Source organism: Periophthalmus magnuspinnatus, chromosome 22 (genome assembly GCF_009829125.3).
Source record: "Periophthalmus magnuspinnatus isolate fPerMag1 chromosome 22, fPerMag1.2.pri, whole genome shotgun sequence".
NCBI classification, from domain to species: domain Eukaryota; kingdom Metazoa; phylum Chordata; class Actinopteri; order Gobiiformes; family Gobiidae; genus Periophthalmus; species Periophthalmus magnuspinnatus.
In genome coordinates, this window is record NC_047147.1 from 9,713,165 (window position 1) to 9,740,477 (window position 27,313).

The 27,313-nt window shown below is 42.3% G+C and overlaps 1 protein-coding gene across 6 annotated transcripts in view; it reads left to right on the forward strand.

Moving 5' to 3' along the window:
- Positions 1 to 27,313, forward strand: part of myt1lb (myelin transcription factor 1-like, b) — a 49,195-nt gene that overhangs the window by 13,186 nt on the left and 8,696 nt on the right. For 5 of the 6 annotated variants that reach the window (XM_033988390.2, XM_055231166.1, XM_055231164.1 and 2 more), the window contains exons 4-10: positions 13,332 to 13,759; positions 16,968 to 18,146; positions 19,900 to 20,034; positions 22,686 to 22,776; positions 23,883 to 23,990; positions 24,608 to 24,768; positions 24,853 to 25,130. In XM_033988390.2, coding sequence (XP_033844281.1) covers positions 13,332 to 13,759; positions 16,968 to 18,146; positions 19,900 to 20,034; positions 22,686 to 22,776; positions 23,883 to 23,990; positions 24,608 to 24,768; positions 24,853 to 25,130 — 2,380 coding nt within the window. Of the gene's footprint in view, positions 1 to 13,331; positions 13,760 to 16,967; positions 18,147 to 19,899; positions 20,035 to 22,685; positions 22,777 to 23,882; positions 23,991 to 24,541; positions 24,769 to 24,852; positions 25,131 to 27,313 lie in introns of all 6 variants that reach the window. The other variant, XM_033988388.2, reaches the window with a different exon arrangement.

The window sequence follows — 27,313 nt, forward strand, 5'->3', positions numbered from 1 at the left end:
TCCCTTTGTCTCAGACATGGGAACACTCTGCTCTCCCTTATTACTGCCTTTGGCTCCATGATGGAGGCACACAGATCTGTCTGCTTATAATTACTTGGCCTTGTCTGCTCGAGGTCAGTCCTCTGCACTGCCCACCTCAGCCCTGTGCTCTTATACCACCAGCCTCATCCTCTGCAGGCATTCTGCACATCGCCACTGGGCTTATGGCTTTGCCATGAGGGTGGGAACTGCAGAGAACTCAAATAAAAGTGAGATTCATTTTTCTAATACAATAGACCTAGTGTGGAGGATAGATAATGAAAGAGGACTAAAAACAAACACGAGGATATCAGTTCATCAGCTTTGCTTTCTGCCTCCTAATGTTTCCTTATGTCATCATCGCCTTGCCTCCTACTCCCTACAACCTTCCTTCCCTCCTTGCTACCTTCCTTCCTTTTGGCTGCTACCCCTCCCATCTCTCTGGGCTGTCTCTGGCAGCGTTAATTCCCTCTTCAGATGGTGCGGCGCTCATTTGCATACTTATCAAAGTGTTTGGACTATCCGACAGAAGCTGTAGGAAGGTGGGGTCATTAATATGTTAATTAGCTTCCCCTTCCTCTTTTCACCCTCGCCTTTAGACGCTCAGACGCCGCGCACCATCCATATCCTCCTCCACCTCTCTCTCTGCTTCACATGCAGCCTTTGAATGTTTGAATACCCTCAGAGGCCTACGAATGCCATAGGACTCTGTAGACATCCACACACTGGGGGCTCATCTAACCTTACACTTATCTATAGGGCTGTGTTTTTGCATATGATTGTGTAGGCTTTACGCTAGCACCAATTACATGTCTCCAGTCATGGATTAGAGGCATTTGTATGCATGTTGAGGGGAATACGCTTATGGTATAATACAATATAGATGCGTAAGGACATTTCCAGACATATGGAATAGGTTTAATCTTCTCCAAAACATAATTAACCCCCCTTCATCCCGAGGCTGTTTTCAACATGTAATGGCTATATACAGTTCTTGTTTTACGTATATAAAACATACATGAAGAATTCTATTTATTGATTATGTGACACACAACAGTCATTTCAGTAGTAGGAGTGTTTCTCTCGTAGAGGTAGTGAGAAGTTTTGTTGATTTGACGTAGCTGCTGTTACACAGAGGTGAACAGGTCAGTTCTTTGTAACAAGGCCTTGTTGGCAGACTGCTGCACATTAGTCACTGTTGATATAGGTGATTGACTGAGGGACTGTCAACATGCAACTGTGGCTGACGTTAATTTAAAATGGCAAGGGATATTATAAGCAAATGTTGGCACAAGGCAGCTTGAAAATTGATGTCCTTACTCCAGTGTGTTCTGGGGCTCCAGACTCCATTTGTATGTATTGCTGAATCCACTACTATTATAAAGTTCAGTAAAGAGGGAATATTTTATATCTTACCATGTGAGTATTATAGTTTTATGTGCTTAATACAATATTTACTCTTTCTGTATTTTTATCATTAGAAGAACATATAAAACATTATGCACAATTGAATTTTAGGAGCTTTTAACCACGTTAAAATAGTTTTCCCTTTTCATTTACCCCCTCAAAGTTGTTCGTCTCTGCAGTTTTCAACAGGAAGTAAGTCGTTTTAGATCTATATTGCAATTTAAAATTGCCAAAATATAAAATAATAATCAATGCTTGTCATACATTATAAAAAATATAGCAGACAAAAGCATAATAAGTCGTCTTTAGTGTAGCATAAAACTTAAGGAACTTTGGATGAGATTAAATCAATGATAGTTTAAGCAAAGAATGATCTCTAACCTCAGTAAGATCGTCACAAACAGGCACCGCTTCTTTAAAAGGGTTGGAGTGCCATATAGTTCCAATGCCGAAATATGGTATGGAGGCCTGGACCGTGAATGCCAGAATCCTGACTGTGGTTCCTTAGAACAATGTTGAAGATCTTGACAAAGTACTAATGTAGATGTAATACAGCAAGCAGGAACACCAACAGGCCCTTTGCAATAAGATCAGGCACGTAATGTATGAGTAAAGCGACCCTGGAACATCTGGTCACAATGGGCTAAACAAGACACCCTCGCAGATGGTTGGATACATCTACCATCTCTATATTTAACATCATGAGATATCGGAAGGGATACTAAGCCATGGTTGCCAGCGCCTCTGGCATAGCACCCTGAGAGAGAGTCTTCTTTAATAATTTAATGGAATAACATAAAAAGTAGTACCACACTTTTACCACATTAGTAAGACATTTTTACTGACCATTACGATGAGGCTAGACATTGAAGAGGGCATGGCCTGTTGTTAAGCAAAATTTTAATGTTGTGGAGCTAAATCTACTGTTTGGACGTGGATGATCCGAGAACTCAGAGATATGTGATGAGACAGAGTTGATCTGAGGGAAGCGTTCTTGTTCTTTACAACAATAAATGCCTTGCATAGGTGCCCGCCCTTGTCTCCCTCATCTATATTTCTCCTTTTGCCACGCAGGGAGGGCGTTCAATTCAACCCACACAGGGCAGACTTAATAATTACTCTCACTTTGAACGCAATTTCCTGGCTGTGTGAAATGATTGACAGATTGTAACCATGGTGTCAGGGGGCTGGCCACGCCCCTCCTGACTAAGGCACAAATTAGAGAACAGCGGGAGCTAAATTACACCTTACCAAAGACCTCTGGCAGGAGGACAGGAAGAGAGGCATGATGAATGAGGAGCAGATCAGAGCGGAAAGGTAGAGAGGGTGAGCCGAGTGGGAGCGAGCAGATTATTGGACCAAGAGCTCGAAAATACATCTGGAGGAGCGTGCGGGAACACAAGGCTCACAAGCACACGCACAAATGGTTCTGCAGTGCTATTGGAGTGCTAAGGGAAGACACTTAAATGCCATCTCTACAGTTTGGATGCTATTTACACCCTCACACACACACATACATGCACACACAGTCATGTCTCCACTATGTCATACTCTCAAAGCACTCAGGCTGATATGAGAGCAGCAAGGAACCAGCAGAGTGCTACAATGGGGCTCAGGGCTTGTGCCGTTCAACAGCAGCCAGGGGTCGGCACTGACGGAGACAAGGCAGTGGTGGACACATTCATACATCAGACTTATTTGAAAAAAATACTTTCACAACTAATACTACATGCACATTTTTCCCCAAGTACCTCAACAGCATAATCAGCATGACAAATGTGAGGCATGTGATGGAGGTGAAATGTGTGCATTTAAATGCCAATGCATGAGCCTTTGAGAGCTCTGAGCACAATTGTCTTAAGATAATATAAAATAATTGCCACCTAGAATAAAACATATGGGGGATATGTAATAGTTGTAATCTAAAGGAAAACTTAAAATTCCCTATACTATACCACAGCCCACCTCTCCTCTCCTTGGCTTTCATGCTTTTCACACAGGGGTTAGTATTTTTAGTTACTATTTCTCCGAGTTGTAAGCATGCTGATCTGATACTAGAACATGACGTCTACAGACTGTCGACCTCTGATGTCGCAGTGGTGTGACAAGACAGTATCTAAATGCATGAAATACAAAGCATTTGTGTTTGATATTTAATAGCATTAGGCTGTAGCCAATACATTTGCCATGGGCTGATGACGATTAGCACTAGCAAGCATTAGCTGAGGTATTTCCTGGCTTATCCAGGCTACAATTAAACTTTTAGAATTTTGGTTAAAAAAATTATTCCAAAAAATGTATTGTAGCAATGCCAAAAAGCAAGCAGCAAACCCAACATCATCTCCTCCTTGCTTTTGCCAGTGTTCTGACTTTAGCATCCTTGTTATTGAAGCCCACCTAAGCCAGATGTCACTCCTCATTCGCTACAATATATCCATGCTCAGAAATGATACAGAGAGTCCCTTGGTTTGTGACCTCATGTGACTGTACCTCAAGATTTAAGTAATAGCTCAAATGTTAACTTTAGTTTTGATCTAGCTGCCTCTAACGTACCAGCAGCGATACTATTACATTACTGCGCATGCTGCATTGAGCGCTGACTATCACAGTCATGACATGGATATGCCTGTAGAGTGTGGTGTTGCCGGCAGCTGGAGCCAAACCACTTGTGGCTACAGTCTGATGCTCCACTAAGTGTTTACTGCTAAGACAGATGGTGCACTGTAAGTTTACCTCGATCTGGCTAAAGTGCTGCCAGGCTGGCTTAAGGGCCCTCGAAAGGAGCTGATCCCTGAGAACAGGCTCTTCACCTAGGCTGGGAGAGAAGCAAAGGGCACATGGACATTCACATCTAATGCCCGTGGACACACACCACTACTTCACATGTAGAGCAGTGCATTCCCCCCTGAGTGCTCCTCTCTAACCTGGCAATTTCACTGGAAAGAGAATCCAGCTAAAGTACACAGGGTGTCATGGGCTGACAACAGGAGAATATATCTATAAAAGTAGTCATTTGTACATTCTTTTGTCCATTTGTCCATATTTCCACAACAATGGCACCATCTTCCTTGGCATCTGTTGTTTGTATTGCTGTAACCATATATTAGACAATGGCATTTTTCATGGGTAACCTCTGTATTTCAATTTTTTACCTCATGCTTTTTATAACCTGGCTGTTCCTTGAGTCAATGAAGCAGCTTATTCAAATAGTGATTTGGCAGATTTTAATGCCAGATGCCTTTCCTGACACAACCAATGACATAAGTATGCCTGGAGTTGACAATTGTGTTTTGTCCAGTAAAGAAGCTGTGGGCTCAAATTGCGCTCAAATACTAAACCAATCCTTGAGCCAGTGTTTTCAGTTCTGATACCGATACTTGGGCTCTGAGTATCTACTGATATCTGTATACTACCATGTTAGTATATTCTAAACAATATCAAGACAACTAGGTGGAACTAGGTTGAACTTGGTAAACATGCCATCAAAACTCTTCCAAAAATGTTAAGTGTTGTGATTATGATAATAAATGGTTAATGCTACTGTTTTGCTTTTACAGTAGCTCTACAACAGTAAACCAGTCCAAGCACTTCTAGAGCACGTGTAACACAAAGGTAGCGTGATTTAACAACTGAACTTTGACCCTGGCTGCCTCAATTAGCTTGATTAGCACTGATTTGATTCTGGACATTCTGGACTTTTAAATGAGGTATGGCCTGTGTCTGCAATACATGGCTGATTTGGGTTTCGCAGCACTATCAGGAGATCTGTTGATACATGATTGATTTATTTTTTTTACCTTTTCATACGATAGTCCGAAATATCTTCAGTATTGTTCCTCGCAAACATGAATCATTGATCCATAAGTGACTCATCTTCACTTATTTAACTTATTACGTTTTGAATAATGTTGCCAGTTGCTGGACACCAAGAGTTTTGTTGTTGAAGGCATCTCTCATCTGAAAGCCGTAATTTCAGAAAAAGACATTAATTACCAACACAGTAACTACTTCTCCAATAATAAGCTTTACCCTTCCTGTTCGTACCACAACATAACTGTCTAAAATGTAATGAAGTATAAATGCCATATGCTAATTAGAGCTGGACTTTAAGGTAGAACTAAGTAGGTGTAGTTTGGCACCTATACACCAGTAGTCTCCAGACCCTAGCACCACCTGACAGTGATGTTTTGGGTGACATTTAGTTTCTAGGTTACACAAGATGCTGCTATAAATGAATCATGAGTAAATCTGTGAGGTGTGAATAATAGATGGGAGGAGAGGTAAAAACAAAGGAGTGCTGTTATTATTTGTTAATAAGACACTCTGGAGCATCACTAACTAGATCTCATTACCACAACACACGGAGGCACGCACGCATTCTGCCACCTACGTGCACCCCCCATACACAAGCACACCTCGCGCACGCTGCACAACTATTTTTACCTGTGAAGCCTGTCGTTGCCTAGCACTCTGCAATTACATCCCACTCTCCACCGACAAATGATTAGAGGCAATGATGGATGGGTTAACACTGTCACCTAAGAACGCCTCGGTGCAAAGCTAATTACGCCAGCATACATGTGTCATACGGCTGATACATGTGATAGTCCTCTCAGTCGGCTGCCATGGCTGTGGACGTGAGTGCCGCGCTAATCAACAGATAAGACTGATGAACTTACTGCACTATTCATTAACACTTCAGACCCTCGGCAGAAATATACACTAAGATTGACAGGGCTGTTTTGCATTTGCACTATGGTCTTATTCATTTGTTTTTGGGTGTCTTTAAATATACAGACATTATATGAGATGGTTTTCCTGTTATAAAACATTTCTAAGCTTATAAGTACACAAAATTGCACAATCAGCAAAATCATGTCTTCAGGTCTAAAATTATATTCTTAAACACCCTATGTAACAAACGCAAGTTTGGGTACAATAAACTGTTCTTACATTTTACATTTTCCCTGTCTGTAGTCTATTTCACAAATAAATAAATAAATAAAAATTAAATTTGGTGACTGTATGATTTATACAGTCACAGCTAATGGCTCTTTCAAACCCCTATTTCTGTGTAAAACATGTTCACAATATGGTTTGGGCTGGCGAACTGCAACTAGCTTTTTAAACATCCGATTACAGTGTGTCTACTGTGCTTCCACGGTCTAGTGTTCTTTTTCACCCACCCACAGAATGTTTTTAATGATAATGATCAAAACTATTTCCAAGTTACTGACACTCGGATAATAGCATGTAGATCCTTGTGTTCTTTTTCATTTTATATTTGCAGAAAGGATCTTTATGGCACATGACAGCAAAGTGGAATGCAATTCAGTCTGCTCTTGGGGATGTATGCCTCCCCTATATGCATACAGGGGCGTGTCTGTGTTGAGACAGGGATGCGAGGGCCTTGCTTTTCTGATTGCCACAACTGCAGCTGGGACTGTGGGCTGAGTAATTGCCTGTCTTGGTTGTGAGAGCGCAGTACCGAGCTAAAAGTCAAGTGCTCTCTTCCTGCTGTAGACCTCATTTGGATTCCACATAGCTAGCTAGCAAGCTAACGCCAGCCCTGGGCCTGTATTATTCATAGCTTGACAGATAGCTCTCACTAAAAGCATTGGAACTGGGCCAGGTGGTGATGGAGCGACAGGGAGAGAGGCTGGGCTCGGTGCTGGGCGGGAGAGGGCAGAATGGGAATGGAAGATAGGACGAGATGAGCAGCGCTAACAGAAACAGCAAAGTGTCTTAGTGGTGTTGGGAAGTGGAGCAAGGGGAAAGAAATGAAGAGACACTATGTGAACTCGGAGTAAAAAAATATGGACAGAATCGTCAAAGAGGGGACTACACAAAGTTAACACGTACAGCTAAAATTCGATCATATTCTATTTATGAGTGTAATAACCATGCGAGGGTAGGAAGTAGAGACAAAGTGAGTGAAAGCATTTCAAATAGACGACAGAAACAGCTCTGGAAGAAGAAGAAGAGAACAGGCAGGCATCCACCCCCGCCAAGCTCAGCAACCCCTCTGCTTCCATGTGCACGAGCAGATAAGGTCGCATTAATCAAAATCTGCCACTTCCCCTTCCAAAAAAACACAGTGTGTGCCATCAGCCCCCCTCTGTGCGGTATCTGTCACCCAAACGGAAATTTCCATATTTAATGGGGAAGCTTTATATCAGCGAAAAGGCAGTGTGGGCTGATGCTGGAGAGAATGGAGATGGTTGGATCTGTCATTGTGCTACATGTGGTGAGCCTGCCTCTGTTGCCTTTGTTAGCATTTTAGCATGGACTCGAGACTGCTCTGTGCACTATATGTAGGTCTATTCTAACATGTATTAAAAATTTAACAGCATTTTTAGCTTTTAAAATGTACTGTGGAAGCATTTCAAAGCCAGCGTGGCAAAATTTACAGTGGCACCAACACGCAACTCTTCATCATCGCTTCTCCTTTGATGCTATTTGTTTATTTTTTCTCTTTGTAATATTCTCCGGTATTTGCCTGTGTGCATATTTTGACAAGCCAGCAGAATTACCTCAGTGACATTACCCAGTGTCAGATAAACAGGTGGTGTTTATGTGTTTTTTCTTTCTTCTCTTTATTCTTCCTTTTTTAAGCACCTCCCCGAGGAAAGGCATCAAAGGGAATAACAGATCATGTGCACTGAGTGTGGAGCGTGCCAGGGGGACATGGGCAGAGGGGGAGGGGGGCAGCTGCTCAGGGCCACCTCTGAGCCTGGCACATCCTGACCTTTGACCTCTGAACCTCATCACCCCCGGGCAGCCTCTCCTCAGAGCGGCTGCCAACTAAATTACATCAATGTTGTCAAGCCCTGCTCCTCCTTCTCCACCACTGCATGAGGCATTGTGGAGTTTAAATACTCAAACGCATGTATATTGTTCTTTGGCATAGAAAAATCAAAGCTGTGTTATGCATTATTTTAGCATGAAATAATAAAAAATAAATATGAACTATTACTATACGAACTGTTCTTCAATATCATTTTGATATATTGTGAAAATGTATGTATTTTTGTTGTGAATAACATACTTTTAATATGCAGAGCCATGAACCAGTATCATGCTGACTAGAGATTTATTGAAGTTTAAATAAAAAGATATGCATAGAGTTTTATACCAAGTCTAAATCGTTCCATTCACATCGGCTTTATTCATTCAACCTATCAGAATAAACAACTACTGTGCCCAGTGAGACAAATGTTTCTGCTCCAGGAAGGAATCCCTTCTCAAGATGGCTGCTGGGCGAGCGGCTAACTGGCTGGCATCTGTGGGCATGTGCGAGTAGCTGTGATTGATTGAAGTCATTACACTGAGGGAGAGACTCCTTACCTGGCTAATCCAGGAGTGAATTTAGCTGCAGGATGACAGATAGCCGCATTACAGCCCCCCAATCCTGCAGCCCACAAGCTCTTCTGCTCACAACTTACCTACAAAATTATGCAAATAGGTTGGGATAATACGCATATTAATATTGAACCACAATCCATCCTAAAATACTTAAACTTTCATTTTGGTTGATCTAAAGTCATAAAAGACCCATCTAGAAAAACATAACTTTTATCTAACTTTTACTGTTTGTATAAGCCATGACTTAAGCCACGGGTGTGAACACATTGAAAATAAATGCTCAATTTCATGACTTAATGTTTTAGTTATAATTATTAGACCTAGCTATATTCTAAATCCTGTACAGGTCTGATTAATTACTTGACAAATTAAGGAAGCTTTAAATAGGCTTTGCCATGGTATGGTAGCTGTTTCGTTTTGGTAGTTATTGGGTGTCATGTTGATGCTGCAGCAGTTGGATTGGGAAACAGCCCCACACCTGAGCAGCTCTGACCTGTCTCATCTCATCTGTACTGATACCGGCTCTGTCCCTCCGCCCCATGGTCCTTCGTGCTTCTCCCACGTAGAAAGACACTGTTGAGAGATGGATCACTATAAATTGAATATTTTGGTTATATTAAAATACATTTTATCTTGTTGTACTCGATGAATGTATAAATCATTTAGAAAAGTGTTTCCAGTTGAATAACAAAAATAATCTTGATCCTCAGAGTCAGACTTTGGTCTTATGTCATCTTATTTGATGATTTATGGACAAACAAACTATCACTATGCATGTGCGTGAGCAAGCCATAGGAGCTGATATGTGAGCCGGTGCTGCAGCCGTCAGAAAACGCCCCAAATTGCAGACTCTGCCATGAGCTGAGCCTCCTGCGCCCAGACACTGTCTTTTGTTCTCCCCTGCTGGAGGGAGAGGGCTGACAGCTCTGAAATGATCCGCGCTACACTTCACACATACATACACTGCTGTCTGAAGCCCTCCACCATACATTACACTGTTTAATCTCCTGACAAAGGGGTTTTAGTGAACAAAGATATGCAAACATGCACTTACATACATGTTGTACAGTCTATAGGCGTGTTGTCACTGCCCTACCTGCTTGTCTGTGTTTCATTTGGCTCTCTGGCTGGCTGCTGTGAGTCTGGCGTATCCCTCATGGATTTCTGGAGGGTATCACCATGGAGACGGCTCTGGCACACGTGTCTATAGATCCTGAGCTGGAGAGGGACACAGCCAGAGGTGCTGCATTTCCACCATCTCTCATCTGCTCACAGACAATGCTCAGATGAGGCTGATGGATGGAGAGGAGAAAATGGGAAAAAGGTGAAAGAGTAAGTGGTAGAAATGTATAAAGAAATTGGTGTGAGAGACAGATTGAAGAAGTATATACCATGATATGAGTGATGTATAGAATGGGGCAGGTGAGGTTATGTGGGCGAGAATGTGAGGTGAGGAAGCTGCTGACAGAGGGACAGAGAGACAAGTGATGAAAAAGCAGAGCAGAGCTCATCCTCATGTCAGGGAGACAAATAGCATAAGATGCTAATGACTGGCTAAAGCTTCTGCCCCTGCTGCGAACAGCAGCTAATATGACTGCTAATAAAGGCACTGTGGCATGTTGTCGCATTCCAGCAGTCGCTCAACTGTCGCCCAAAATTAGCCGAAGGAGCACTGCCTTTCCGCCTCATATTAACGCTCCAGAAATGGCGTGCTCTGTAGCATTTCCAGACAGTTTTCAGGATTAAAGGAGCACTTGTTGAGACTGTAACATAATTTGTTCCATCTTATAATACCAAAGATGCCCACTCCATAAAGTATGAAGTGGTCTTTTTGTGATCTGGAGCTCTTCTGCACTTTGATTGGTGTACAGTGTGAGTAGCAATGCACACTGGGATTTGAAGATGTTTTGAATTTGCCTGAGGACATAGTAAATGGAATCTATAGCGCACAATGCTTACTTCCCTTTTATCTATGCAATGTATTTAGAGTGTCCAATTTTGGGGGTTTTTCCTAACTACTAGCTAATTACCACTATGCAATGGTAATTGTCGAGCCGTTAGTGGGAGGCTTTTCCTGATGACGAATACTGTGGCCAAGGTCACAGTGCAGGGATAGAAGACATAAGACAGCAGGGTTGTGAAGCCTTCCTGGAGCTTAGTCATCATGGGCTCAGAGCACTGCCTCTGTGTCACCACAGCCTGACAGCTAAGAGAGAGCTGCCACGAGTTACACAACACAATTGTCATTAAGCTATTTACATACGATAAACAGGAGCAGCAGAGCCATTGGGGGGTGAAGATTTTAGCATAGTGCATCATCAAGCCCAGCACAGAATTTTGTTATATGTGTTTTTGAAGCTCACCGCAAATGTGTACTTGACCCCTTTCAAGAGTACATGCATTTGTTTTTTGGTATCCATTAGCTCATTAGGCTTGCATTTATAGAAACTAAACAATTCAGGTATAGTCACAGTAATATTGTGACTCTGCTCTGGCTCTGAGGCTGCTTTAATGTTGAGTAAAGAGTTGGAGTGAGACTCGCCCTGAGTCATGTGCCTTTCTGCACACCTATCCTCCTGCTAGCCCGCTGCTTTGGCAGCCTCTAACCTGCTGGGACCAGCTCGTGATTTATTTGGAGAGGGCCCTGGAACCGCGGGGCCAGGATGAGTGGCATTTTAATGTGCTTTTGAGATGTTTGGTCACAAGCACTATTGATCACAGTGCTGCAGAGCACCCCTCCCTCGGACTGTCCCATAGACCCTCAGTGTGCTGGGGAGAGGGCTGCTGTCAGGCAGCGAATGGGTTTCCATGTGGACCTAGATTAATGTAATGAGGCCCCTGGTTGCGAGGGAGTGCAGGGGGTCAGACCATTAAGGAATCTATGGCAGGGTGAGATTGAGGCTGCCAGCTGCTCGCACCCTGACTGATGGACATCCAGGGCTCAATACACACCCAAGAAAGTTGAGGTGGATGGGGTATTGGTCAGTAGAAAACAGAGGAATTCAAACACCAAAATTGAGACAGAATAGGATTTTGAAATACAATTTAGTACAATATAATCTAATAGAATAGAATATTCAACTCACTGCAGTGGTCTAATGCTGGACACTCTACAGGTAGTACTTACAGACTACTAAATAAGAGGCTTCACTCTTTTGCCACATTGTGTGCCATTCATGCACTTCTGGTCTTACTTTAAGCAGTGCAGGACCCGGCAAACATCCAGAGGTTGTAAAAATAGGAGCCAAGGATATTTCACAGCTGAGTGAACATGCCCAAAAGCATGTTTAGCTGTGCTCCACTCCAGCCTCGACATCAGCTTTATTTGATGACCAAAACACTCCAGTGGATTCATCATCATTCTGAGCATGTTTCTGCCTTTGTTCAGGAGCGCCGTACACTTGCCGAATACATGAATGAAAAACAAAGTTAGTTGCTCACTTTGGGGCAGGTACATGCTGTCTAAAGTTTATGCATGCAACGGATTAAAACTCTTGTGATCAATAACCTGGGCGAATACACAGATTATCAGATTATCAGATTAGAATGGGTCCCCCTGCTGCAGAGGGGAGCCAGAGAATACATTAAATCCTGAGGTGTCTTTGCAAGATTCAATTAATCAGGCTACAGGTTGTCTCCACCGTACAGTCAATTCCCAGCGAGCAGTTTGTGTTTTTGCTGCGCTGGGTTCACGTCAGAACAAGGGCATATCAGTCTGCTACAAAGTGTCTGCGGAGCGTGCAGCGTGATGCTCCTCTGCCTGGAGAACAAATGGATGGTACCTGAATTTAAATGATTATGAAAACAAACAGGGCAGTGCTTTGTTTGCTCCTCAGATAAAGGCTGTACCCTCTATAACAATATTCCACACATTTTATAATAACATTGTGATGATAATTAACTAGTGAGTTGACTACCAAATGATGGGTGAGGATCCATAACTTAGTTGCATGTTTAACTTATTTGTTGTGCAATTAATTAATTAATTGAATTTTAATTGAGATCAGGATTCAGCCTTTTCTAATTGTCAATAGTCAGCTTGGGGCTTTTTAATGGAGATAGACATGTACAGCCAATCCTGTCAGTATACGCATGTGGTTTGGAGCAAAGATCATACTTTGAAATTTGACTTGTTTGTATAGCCATTTTAATTTGTTTTTAATAAGACAAAATAAAATCAGACATTGTGATCGATCAATATGAGTAAAAAGGTTGTGAAAAATTTTTGCTCAGCCCTACTAGAAAATATTTTTACATAAAAATGACTATACATCTGTAAAACTACTAATATATAAAAGTGGGTACCAGACAGAAGATTACAGAAAATGAAATTTACTAGGAAAATGTAAGTCACTTCATTGTTAATAATGAAACATTAAACAATATTAAGTGCATGTATGTATTTACATATTCATATATGACAGTTATGTTTCTATTATTCAGAAAAGTTACTATGGAATTTAAATAATTCAAACTAAGCTGTATCGTGTCTGGGACTATCATTTTAATGACTAACGTGCCCTTCCATGTGCCCTCTGCAGTGTGTACGGCTGCCCCGTGGCCAAGAAGAGGAAGAGTCTCGACCACCAAAGTGTGGAGAGCTCCCCCAAGAGGAGCAGCTACCTAGATGACATGGACAACTCCACGATGGAGGAGTGCTACGACACAGATGGCACGGAGGAGATGGACGAGCGGGAAGAGGAGGAGGAGGGTGCGCTAGAGGAGGGCGAGGTGGAGGAGGGATACATGGACTATAATGAGGCAGAGGAAAGAGGGGAGCCTGAGGAAGAAGAGGAGGAGGAAGAGCGAGGAGACCCTGATGAAGAGGAGGAGGAACGAGGAGAGCCCGAGGAAGAGGAGGAGGTGGAGCAGGAGGACGAAGAGGAGCATGTGGAGGAGGAGGAGGAGGACGCTGTGGAGGAAGTGGACTATGATGACGAGGATGAAGGAGAGCATAGTCAGGAGCGCGGTGAGGCTGCTTTGTTTGGTATAAAGTCAGAATAAAGTTCAAACAAATATATTGCACATGAATACAGCACTAGGACTGTTACCTCTGTTAGAATTACGGCAAGTGAAAAGCATTAAACTCCCCTCATGCATTCTCCTTTCTGCTGTGGTCCACATAAATGATTTTAATCCAAATAAAGTAATTTGTTGGCTTTTAAAAATTTTGGTCGATTAAGACACCACCAATGGATGCAGCCCTAGATACCAGCACACAATATTTGCACATTTAAATGATACGAATGAACGTATTACCTATGCAGCCAGTACTAATTTACCTATATAAACTGTATTTACTTTTTTGTTTGTTTCCTGTATAGAAAGGTTGTGCAATATGACAAAAAAATTGGCCTTTCAGTATGAATTTTGTGAACATAAATTATATACATACTTTAAATCACTGCTATATAACCCATAATCCTGTCAAATTTCTTCCTCCAAGTCCCAAGCAGATTGACAATTAGCAACAAGCAATTAGAAACACCTGAATTCGATAAACTGGCAAGGCCTACTGTATTGTAACTACTGGGTTTACTACAATAATGATCCAATGATCTCTAAGGAAATTAGAGACATAGTAAATACAAATCAATACAAGTCTTATAATAATTCTATGCTAAAATATGTTTCCTTGCTTAAAGCCTTCTCGCAGCTTTAAGATACTCTAGTTTAAGGAGTGAATTAAGAAGAGTCTGCCCCACATGCGCTTCGCCCCCCCCATCCTCCTGGTTCATGTGCCCAATAGCATATTTGGCAGGTTTCTCTCCAGCAGATTTGTCTCTGCACCCCCGCATCACGATTGGACCTGACAGTGCCTTCAAGTCCAATTAAGAGTGAGGCTGGGAGAGAGGAGTGTGTTAACCCGCTTTGGCGCATAGCTCTACCCACCCAAAGTGTTGATGTGGCTTCACAGCAGCCTCGGCTCTTGTTTTTCTGCAGACATGTGCAAACAGAGTGGCAGACCCAGGTTCATTAGAGCCCACAGCCCTGGCCCTATAGTTTAAACAGTGGACTGATGCCACTAGATTTCAAAGTCTTATAACATGTGCATGAGTCAGTATTAATGGCTATGTGGAAAGGGTTGTAAAGTACTAGTGTAATATATGCAATATATTTTAAATGCATTTACCACTGAAATTGTTAGTGTCTTTTTATTGATTTATTTAGATTTTTAATATGGGGAAATGCAAACAATAATTAACAATAACATTACATTACAAAAAATGCAGAAAGTCAATAAATAAATAAAAAATAGGTTGACCTGTTTGCAAAGGAGTCGAAATACATTCAGCTTGTTTACTCCCACCTGCCTGCTTATTTTCATCATATTGATTGATAATAATTTAGTCCATATATTTATATTTACTGTACAAACCTTCAGATGTAATGCATTTCCTTGCTAGTATAACTATTTGAAGCTGTTTTCATACTATAAAACTTAAATATCACTGATTTATACAGATGCTTACAATACTTTGACCTCATCTGAGTATATTTGGATAAAAATAACAGCCTATTTTGTAAATTAAAATGTTTATTTATATGTTCATAGTCTCCTTTATAAACATTTCAAAAACAGATTTTGACACAGCATTGTAATTTTACCTTTAATTATTCGACTGTATAGTTATATTCCTTCCAAAGTTTCTAGTATCACTGTCATCTTTCGTTTCAACCCAAGATAGCAGGAACAAATCTGGACTGGGCAGATTCCAATCTCGTAAATGTAATAGAGGTGACATCCTGGAGCTGCTGTGTTTCTCAAAGGCATGCACAACTGTGGCTAATCCAAAGCCAATCCAGGGCAGGCCGCTCTCTCTGTTCCCTCCCTTAATCTGTTTCGCTTCCACATCCCTTTTGTGTACCTTGATTGCTCTTCAAATTGCTTCCCTGTGCCATGTTTCATACCATCAAAAATTAAACCCCGGGTGCCACGTGCTGCTGTAAGAAGCCTGCCCCTGTCAAAATATGTGCCTGGTCATTCGTGACTGTTCCCTCACTGCTCCAAAGCTCTCTCCCTAAGCACCGATATAGTGTTGTTCTCATTAGATTTGAGTGTGTGTGAGTGTGTGTGAGTGTGTGTGCGTGATGATTAGGACTCTTAACCCATGCATGTGTGACAAAGGGTGAGCTCAGTATTGGACGATATAAGACTCTTTGTTGATGATTAGTACATTACCAATATTATTATTTGTACCACTTTGCTATTTATCTTAAAAGATAAAGCAATTGAAAAGAAAGATTAGTCCAAAGCAGTCAGCACAATCACAGTTTGATATTCTCAAATTGTTCAGAGTAAAAAGTTTGAAATCGTGTGGATACCATAGTTTTTAGATTCATACAGATATACAGCTATTGATCACTAACATTAATCCAAATGACCCTGTTTTTAATAACTGAAATATTATGTGTTGGATTGTTTCACCTTCATGTTCATAGATGTAATAGTCATTTCTTCTGTCTGGGCCTGTGAGGATTTGTTTTCTATGCAGGAATTTAAGTAGCAAATGTGATGCAAGTGTGAGCGATGTGCTCTTGGCGGCTTGGGGCGGAAATGTGAAAGCAGAGTATTGGAGGTACTCCAGGAGTGAGTGCTTGAAATTACTGACAGAAGAGGTTCAGTAACCTTTTGCAGCCTGTCAGAATCAATTAGACAGCAAAAAAGGAATTCTAAAGATACAGATGAATGAATGAAAAAAGAACTTTATACCTTGAGATGAATAGCAACAGGCTAGGGTTGATCTTGGTGCAGATGGAACACTGAAATATTTCAAACAGACTCAGTACATTAATTTACATTGTTGGAATGCAATCTAATTTACCAAATCTTTACAAACAAAAGATGAAGTTTGTGCTAAATGATACCTTACACCATATATATCACTATATATAATATTTTGGAAAATCTTACAACAAAGCTTGTCCAAGATGTGTTCTATGTAAAGTAACATTTGCCAGAGCACATCACTCTGGAACTTTACCATTCTGCTATATATAACTTCCTGAGCTGATTCACAATTCAGAACACAAGCTGCTGTTAAGACTCTCAAAGTAAATTATTAGGGGAAGCAAAGAGTTCCTTATCCAATTTAAATGGACCAAGCCCAGAAATCTGATTTGCCAGTAAAATAGAATGACGGAAATGAAATAAAGCCATTTGTTCTTTCCAACAGAGGACGATCAGATGAGCAGCAGTGAAGGAGGTCAAGGCGCTGGTGAAAGTGGCAGTGACAATACCAAGCCTGGCCAGGTGGGGGAGAAGGATGACAACAACAACGATGAGTACGAGAACTATGATGAGCTGGTGGCCAAGTCTTTACTGAACCTGGGCAAAATCGCAGAAGATGCTGCCAATCGAGCCATGACAGAGTCTGAAATGAACAGCAACTCATCACACAGTGCTGAGGAAGAAGAGGAGGAGGATGACGAGGATGAGGAAGATGATGATGAAGAAGAAGAGGAGGAAGAAGAGGAAGAAGAAGAAGAGGATGAGGAGGAAGAGGAGGATGAGGAGGATGAGGAAGATGAGGAGGAAATGGATGAGACGCAGAGAGGAGAACTGAGTCTGGACATGGACAGCGATGTGGTCCGTGAAACGGTAGACTCTCTCAAACTGTTGGCGCAAGGTCATGGGGCTGTTCTGTCTGACAATATGGATGAACAGTATGAGGACTGTACAGCAGACACCCAGGGCAACAGTGGCTGTCCCCAAAATGGGCTGAATGCCCATACTGGGCAGATAAAGACCAGTAACGGACTGGACAACAGTGATGAGGAGGTGTGTCTGAGCAGTCTGGAGTGCCTAAGGAACCAGTGCTTTGACCTGGCTCGCAAACTCAGCGAAACAAAGACTGCTGATCGAAACGGGTCATCCCAGCAAAACCATTTCTCATGTGAGGATGCTAACCAACAGTCCCATCACCAAGGATACGCAAACTACCACCACAACCCAGAAGACAGGCACCGGACACTTGATAGGAACTATTCAGACATGGACAATCTTATGAAGCTGGAGGAGCAGCTGAGCCCGCGCTCAAAGACTTTTGCCAGTTGTGCACAGGAGGAGCGCTATCACCCAAACCACCGAGACTTTGATGAGGACACTGCCTCGGTGACCTCAGACCGATCTGAGGAGGTCTTTGACATGACTAAAGGGAACCTGTCTCTTTTGGAGAAGGCAATTGCACTAGAGTCGGAACGTGCCAAGGCAATGCGGGATAAAATGGCAGCTGAGGCTGCAAGAAGAGAAGGAGTGAGGTACAGCCATGAAGACCACGGCCCGCGGCACGGATACGGTGTGGAGCGCAAAGCACGGCTTCCTGACGGCATAAAGAAGCCATTTTACCATAAAGGTGAGTGAATCTTTTAAAAACTGACACGCTCAGACGCACTTGTATTGGACTATGGAGGGAGAAATGTTTACCTCATTTTAAGATTAGGTATACATTCCAGTGTTTGTCTCTATTTTCCATCTGTTCTGTCCTGGAGACTAGACAGCCCACATACATTCTGGGAACCTCACCATAACCCCAGGACAAGCTTTTTCAGTCAATTTGGAAATTCGAATCTTGGTAGCAGCGGGAGAGGCTGCAGCTTATGTTGTTAAAATAGGCCAGCATGGAAACATCAGAGGGTAGGCTTGTCAGGCGTAAGTAATGGCAATCTGCACGGCCTGTTAGGACCGCAAATCTCATCCCTGTGATGCAGCTTTGGGTAAAGCTGACTATTTTTAACCTACGCATGCAGTTGAGTATGTCCAAACATCATGGAGATACTGCCCCTTTAAGGGAGCGCCTATAGGGACAACTATTTCTTTGTAGTAGTCTTGAGATACATTGCACTGGCATTTACAGTAGTCAGATAGAGGTCCTGTTGATTGGCTCTTAATTATTCTTCTGGTGTTCCTTACAATAACATCAGAGATTGGTTTCAGTCAGTCTGTTGAGAGCAGCAAAATAACATCATTCCTATTCACGCCTTAAATGTCACACATTTCTCTGCAGGTATACACTGTACATGAAATGCCACTAAAATGTTAATTTCAAGAGGTCCCTATGCCTGACTATTGTTGTAATACTGAAGAGGTGAGGCTGTGGCATCATGATAACATCTTTGCTCAGGTGAGATAGTAGCATCACTTGTTGAGACCAGAGTAGTGTGATTTATAGAGCCCAGTGTTTGAGGAGCACTTTCTGAGAAGCTTCATAAGAGCAGCACAGAGCTGAGCTGAAAATTGAACAGTATCACAATGAGCGATAACGAACGACAGGCCCACTGACTGCACATTAATTATCCAGAGATGGTATGGTAATGGGGCCATTTGCTATGCAAAGAGCAGACCGTCCCCAGCCACAATCAATATCTTCTGCTTTCTAATACTCCTTCCACTTGGCTGCCCCTATTTTCAGCAATGGGAGCACAGCAGGCAGACTGCAGTAGTATTGTATGTGTGTATGCACAATCGTTGGAGGAATTTAAAATTCATTTCCAGTGCACAAACCCTTATGCAATAATGTTCTCCAAAAGAAGACTTGATAACAGAGGTTAGGTTGCATTTATAAGCAGAACGGTCTTTTTAATATCATATTGGGCTGAATATCTTATTGTGGACAGAAGAGAACCACTATGGTCAGTAATGTTCTCATTGAACATACATTCACCTGACAGGCAGATAGTAACATAGGCAAATATGCCATTTTAGTGAAGAATGAAGAGGATGGAGAAGGATAATCCAGTTTCCTGCATGAGTTGGGTTTATAATGGACTGTGTCTCCTGGTTTGTTTAAGATTTTTTAACTTTGATAGAACAAAAGTCCTTTCTCCCATACGTGTAAGTGTAAAGTTCCTAGTACTGTAGTATAGGCCAGTCCAGAAATTAGGTTTTGACCTTATCATCCTCCAGCTCTGAAGCTTCATAGACAGTGGATTCTATCGTATATCAGTTTTATCTTTTCTCTTACTGTTAACACACATTGTACCGGTAGTTGTGAGCAGTGTTTGACTCTCAGTGCAGTGTCGTTGCATATGGTTGTCATGGTTAGATGTTAGTATTAGCTTTTGTGCCGTAGCCATGGACGCAAAACTAATCATTGCTCTTGCCCTCAGATGTATCCCGGGCAGACAAAAAGGAGAGTCGGTGTCCCACGCCAGGCTGTGATGGCACGGGTCATGTGACTGGCCTGTACCCCCACCATCGGAGTCTGTCAGGCTGTCCGCACAAAGACAGGGTCCCTCCTGAAAGTGAGTATTTGAGCCACACAATACAGCCACCCTGTGGCCTGCACTTTGGGATGTTCAGGAGTCAGCATGCGTCCTGTTATCATCTGTTATTGCCACAGTGTTGGGCTTGTCCTGTACTTGTGTGTGGTATTTCAGCAGCATGCCAGAGCTGCACTTTGCTCTTGGCCTGTAGTTTGAGGTCATTATTTTGCCTGCCGATTTTTTGCCTGTGTGTGTAGTGAACAGATGTGGTGATGCAACTGGCAAAAGCAGAAATAACTTTCTATGTGGCTTATTCAAAGTATATGTATAAATGAAATGCTGAAAACTTTCAAATCTGTTTGATTATTTGTCAGTGGCATTTTTCTTATCAGTATGCTTATTTAAGGATGCACTAACTTCTGGTGGAGTGTCTGCCCCATGCTTGTCTTCATGGAGTGGAGTGTTTCTGTAGAAATACTTTAATATATATGCCTCCTACTGTGGGTGCCCTGATCTGACCTATAATTTGTCCTGGTGGCACCTTCTGCTGTGTCACAAGGATAAATAAGTTTAATTCCATGGTGTGGAACATTTCAGAACAGAGGAATAACATCTCCATCAAGTCAAGCAGGTGGTGTTTTTGCAACACCAGAAATGTTCCATAGTGCATCTTTATACTATTATTTATATATAAGTGAATGGATAAAATACTGCTGGTATTGTTTTATTTTAGTTTTTGTTGTTTTATTGTATCATGTTTTTTTTTTACTTATATGCATTATTACATACATGTTTGGCATTTAAAAATATAGCTCCCAGACAGACACTTACAACACTAATTTAGCTTCAAACTGCCATGAAATGACCCCATTCATTTATTTGTATTTCTTGCTCAATTAGACTCCTGAATTGAAAGGCAGTATCATTTCTCAGAGCCACGGATCAAGAGAAGTGGCAATAAACATTAGCCTTGAATGAATTGTGAGTTTTGCCTGTCGAGATCTCACCCCGGCTATTTAGTCCCATTCACCTTGTGCAAACTTCTCCATAAAAGCCCCTTTACACGTTTCATTGACTGCGGTGTGGAAATCAGGTTACGATCTGCCATGACCCAGACTGCAATCAAAATAAAAGAGGTTTTAATAACGGAAAAGAAATTAGTTACCATTAAAATCAGGCTTGTAAAGACCAGCGGTGTCACCAACGACTCTTGTTCAGCCAAACACTGATCATGTAGATATCACGCACCTCTGACATTCTCATCACAGATAAATGGACAGCATTTTGGCCTTGAATAAGATCAAGACCATATACCATATAACTGAACTGACTGTCACTGGAGAATTTGGATCCAGGTTATGAATTTCTGTCAGGTCCTGGAGAGAAATGACACTTGCAGGAATACTGTATACTTTTAAAAGTTTTCCACTAGCAACGTACATTAAATGCTAGATGTTTTGCTGTGATATCCTATACATACTAACCAACTGCTTATTTACAATACGTTTTGTCAGTGTTTTCATACTCATCAAGTCATAAAACTATAAACTGCTTGGAAGCCCTTTACAGCTATGTGAGAGTCTCTTTTCTCTGTTAATGAATATATGGGGCATGGACAATATATCAAATTATTTAATTAATTAATTAGATAGTTACAGTGTTCTTATTTAATTTATTTTAAATGCATTACCATTATTGTGTTGTGCATTCTTGTGTATAGTTATAATTTGAATCGTCTCTTGTGGTAATAGTTGTATTGAGCGGTAAATCTGGTTTACTTTTGTAACATGGCAGACATTTGGAATCCAGCTGCTCCTTGCCTGTTTCAACAGTTGTTTCTGTGCCGAATGAATGTGGGCTTTAATTTGCTGCAGTCCTGTCTTTCCTTCTGCGGAGGACAGGGCAAAACTTGGACATGCATAATGTATTAGCTTGTGGCACGTCGAGGTGGCAGGCTTTGTCCAATTACCTGCACCGTGCACCAATTAGTATGTAAGGAAGGAGGATGATGAGGGGTTAAAGTTTAAGGGGGTGATAATGATGAAGCTCATGCCGATGGGGTTTGGCCTTGCTCACTGCTGGTGTCGAGACGACCCTTCCCGCGCCCCCACCCACTCCTCCGACAGCTCCTCTTGGACATCCATAGATCATTAATCTAATTGGCTGGTTGCCAAGGGGATCTAAGACAGTTATGGACTGTTTTAATGGTAAATGGTATTGAAGACTGCACTCTCCTCCCTAACAATGTGCAGATGATAACAAAGCACACTCTATCGGAGCTGTATTCCATCTGTCTGCATTTCCCGTTGATTTCAAGGCTTGTGTTTTGCATGATTGCTAGCTGTTGGTAGCTCTGCTCTCTGCATGCCCAAAATTTCCTCCCATTTCTATCTCTCACCAGCTTTGTCCTGTTAAACTTAAATGACATCTTTTTATTCATGGCTGTCCCTATTCCATGAATACTAATTTGAAAGAGCTGGATAAGTGGAGGCAGTATGGTGGGAAACCTCCACTGCCCTTTCAAACTAGTGTTCATTAAAATGAAGAAGAGGTCATTTGGGTTCACATGGACACATTTCTTAATGATGTTTATAATGCCAAGCCTCTCACACACTAATAGAGCTTTTGGTTGATTGTACGGAGCTTCTAACCTTCCCTGTCTTTCACTCCTATCTCATGTCTGTACCAAGTTGTGGCTATGTATGAGAATGTTCTTAAGTGTCCTACGCCTGGCTGCACGGGACGTGGCCATGTCAATAGCAACAGAAATTCCCATCGAAGGTGAGTCAGAGTGTGCCAAATTATAAAGGCACCATCCATGTCTCATGTTTCATTTTGGTTTTCCTGTCACAAGGTAGCCTTTTCATTATGCTTCATTTATTTTATTATTTTTTTATTTGTTTATTATGTGTAATCCTTAAGCAATGATGAAGTCTGTAGCATCTTCTAATCAACAAAGATACATACATAGTTTAACTTCTGCTTACTTTTTAAACTGTTGGGCTGTTCAGAATGCAGTAATTCACACCTTCAGCAGCATAAATCATTTATCAGTCCCCCTCCAAAATGGCACAGGTTTGGTAGGAGGCACAGAAATAGCAGGGAGCTCTCGCCGAGGCTGTCAGACGGGTGAGGTGACAGTGAAAGAAGAGTGTCACCCACAGCAGATGCTCAGGGAGTCAGCCAGAGCAGCAGCCATTAGCACCTTTCTGCCACTCAGCTGCTGACAGGAGAGTACAGACCTGGGACGACCAGCAGGCCCATGCTGGGCTCAGTGCAAAAGAGGCACATGGACACAAACCATAAACTTTCACTTTCCCCATAAACCTTCCTCATAGCACCTGGCACCCTGCTAACTCACACCAGTGTCAGCCCTGCCCCAGCATGCGCATAGACATGCACACAGACATGCACACAGCCATGCACGTCTCCTGACAGGTGCTCATGAGTGCCACTGTACACTGGCTTCAGGCCATTGTCAAAGTTCATTTTTCCACTGCAGCCCGACACACTGCAGCTGACAGCCTGGATGGAGAATAATGGGGGTTAAGGATAACAACATGAACTTTTGTCACATTTGGTCAGTTAGTTGTCAGGAGTAAGTTTTGTTGCACTAAATTTAACTTGAACATGTTGTAGGTGTAGTATGCACATGTGTGTGCCTTGTCAGCAAGTTTGTGGGGGAAATAAATGCTACAAAATGCTCAACTAAACTTATAGAAAATACTTTGAGTGTCAAGTATGTAACTGACAATGGGTCTGGGTGGCAGATAGGCAGACAGTAACAAAGCCAGTGTTTCGCACAAAGTCCATTGATTGTAGCATTTTCACCCTCAGTTTGAGCTGTAGCACTACCTTTATTCTGAAGTACATCTGTCTTGTTTCAGTCTGTCAGGATGTCCCATTGCTGCAGCTGAAAAACTGGCCAAAGCCCAGGAGAAGCACCAGGGCTGTGATGGCTCCAAGTCAAACCAGGCCTCTGACCGTGTCCTAAGGTAAATACTTTACAGGTGAATTGTGTTTTAAACATACATATGCGTTTGAGTATTTCAGTTTTCATTCAGCCATAATATCTCATATTTGTTTTTCCCCTTTGCTTTTTCAATTATGATTGAAGCTAAAATCTTCCATTTTTTATCTTATTCGTCCCCTGGGAACACTACTGAGGCAAATTTTTTTTTATTAGATTTAAGAATAATTGGCCTTATTTATCACAAAGCAATCTTTGATAGTGATGAGGCTGTACTGATTAAAAAAACACAGAAGTACATTTCATGTGTACTTTTAACAAAAAAGTAAAAGGGCCTCCTGTTTAAAAATATAGTCATATGAAAAGAAAGACTGTAAAAAGGGGGAATATATGAGATATTTTCTCACCCATGTGCACCATCATCCTTCTTGACCCCACAGTAATCTTGAATATCACCATTATAACCCTCCCTTCCATCTACCCCTTTATTTGATATAATCCAAGTTCCCTAATCTCCCCCTGGGCAATGTTCAGTGCCTCGGTCCAACTTCCACCCCCTCGTCATTTATTTTCCAGGCCTATGTGCTTTGTCAAACAACTGGACTATCCACAGTATGGTTACAAGAACAATGTTTCCACCAGCACGCCACGCTCCAATTTGGCCAAGGAGCTGGAGAAATACTCCAAGACCAGCTTTGACTACAGCGCCTTCGATGGGAGCAACAGCCACCAGGTGTATGGGAAACGGGCCATCGCACCCAAAGTTCATGGACATAGGGATACCTCCCCCAAAGGATATGATGGTAAGGTCGAGCAGAAACTTTATCAAATAAATAAATTAATGCGCTTATTGTTTACCATTTTAACTGTTATACCAAATCTCACAGCCAAACGTTACTGCAAAAACTCCAGCTCTGCGAGTAGCACCACCAGCACATACGGCCCCAGCAGCAGCAGCAGCAGCCTCAGCTGTGGAGGACCTGCAGGGGGTGCCGGTGGGGGAGGGGGGAGCAGTGCCAGCAGTACCTGCAGCAAGAGCAGCTTTGACTACAGTCACGATATGGAGGCTGCACACATGGCTGCCACTGCTATCCTCAACCTGTCCACACGCTGCAGAGAGATGCCACACGGCATGGGGGGCAAGCCTCCAGACCTGTGCTCACAAGTATGTCCTACTTTTCTGAGCTTAGTAATAATACTTCATGTGATGTCACTCTCAAAGAACTCAGCAGTCACTGCACTATTGTCAGTCTGTGGACCTCTGCTGCAGTCCAAAACAGTCCAGCAGAGATGGTCACTGTGGCTCCCTTCATTATACTAATGCTGACCGTGAAAAGTGACAAAGATAGTGAGCTTTGTGGCTCAACACCACTCACACACGTTCTGTCTTACACTCAGGGCTCAGCAGGCCAGTTTTTTATTTTTCATCTGGGAATCAGATAGGAACAGGACGAAGCGCCGTTTGACACGGCGTGAGCCCAGTGTGTCATTTTAGAGGAGATAAGGTAACAGTGTTCCTGTATTATCTGTGGCCAGATGCTGAGCTGGGAAATGGGGGGCAGAAAGAGAGTGCACAGCAGAGCGCTAATGCTGGCTTAATGCTAATGTTGACAGCAGACACTGGCAGAGAATCAGAGCCATGGTGAAAGAATTGAAAACAAAGAAAAAGAGCAAAGAAAGCCGGTTGGTGGGAGGTATAAATGTCACAGTGCAGGAGAGGGGGATTCAGAATCGGAGAAGGCGAGAAAAGAGTGAGGAGCAGAGAAAGGGATGATAGAGCAGGAGAAAAACCCTGAAGCAACAGACTTCTGAAGCAAAGTGGAATGGAATAACAAATGCCTAAAGCACCAGGACTTCCTCTGGTCCTACCTCATTTCATTGTCTGTCCTCCCGATGCTCCAGGGCCAGACAGTCACGATGCATTCAGGGCCGGATGGAGAGTCGGGAGACTTCTGAGCAATGTCTTCTCTGCTTCTTTCTCTTTCATCTCAGCACCTCACCTCATAGCACACTGTTCCACTCTCTGAACACATCTGTTTTCATATTAATTATAAGACTTGCTCTAAATACATCAATTGGCATTTTGAAATATGACTCTATACTCTTACAGTCCATTTACAGTGTTATTATGGTGTTACATTGTAATACATTGATTAATGAGGTAGATACATTGTAAAAAAATCAAATGTAACCCAAAATATGTTACTGTAACAAAATGAAAGAGGCAAAAGCAGGACACAATACATGGATTAATTTTTTGCAACTGGAAGAAGTGGACAGAGGCCTCCTCTCAGCAGCAGAGGTCAAAGGTTACAGAGAGGTCAGAACAGGTACTAATGATGGAGGTGGGGCAAACTTCCAAGTAAGACCCTTATGTATGTGACATGATGGGGTGGGCCATGTTGATGAGACTGTGACATAAAATGCAATGGCTGACAAGGAGTGGGTAGAACACATCTCTGTTCTAGGCTTTTCAAGTCTACAATATTTACACTATACTCTTCAATTTTTAATTACATGTTTTGCCTTTTTGTTAGTGTGGTGTTTTGGAGTTCATGTAGACAGGGTGTAGACAGGGGGGATTCCCTCCTTAGGAACACTGTATTATTAGCACGGACACTTTTGACTTGTGAAAGAAAGCATGGAGATCATAGGTGAGAGAGAAAGAAATGGGAAGGATCCAAATTAAGGACTCAAAAATATCCCCCATGAGAGAGGTATTGGTGCACATTTGTCCGATTTAGATTAAAGGATATGCATGCCGATATGGTTGACACTGACCAAGGCAGAGTGTGTTCCGTGTGAGCTAGATTTGGTTCATTTTGTGCCAGTGAAGTTGTGGCTCTATTTTTGGGTTTTGCAGCAGGCAAAGCCCCACCCCTCGCCCTCTGCCCATGCACCCCTCTGATGTCCACTCAGATTAGGCTCATGCACACACGCATGCAGAACACAAAGTCATGCAGACTCTCTCCTGCCTGCACAGAGGAGTCTGGATGGAGGGATGAAGAGAGACAGAGAGAGAAGGAGGGGTTCACAGGGGGATGCACTCGTCCTTGAGCACTGCTGACCTCTTCTACAGTTCACCTCTTGGGCGTCACACACTGATGTTGTGCCGCAACAGTGTAATGTTTCATCCCAAAGCGACTGGAGCAACAAAACAACATAGACTATTGTTTCAGATATTTGAACTGCAGGTGTGCTTGATCTATCTTTGCAGATGTGGAAAATGTTCAAAAGTGAGCGATCAGTAAAAGAACAGAAATCTCAAATACTTTTTATGTCCGGCTTCTGTGTGCACATTGTAATCAGCTCCTGTTTTGCCCAGCTCTGATCTTAGACAATGAATGT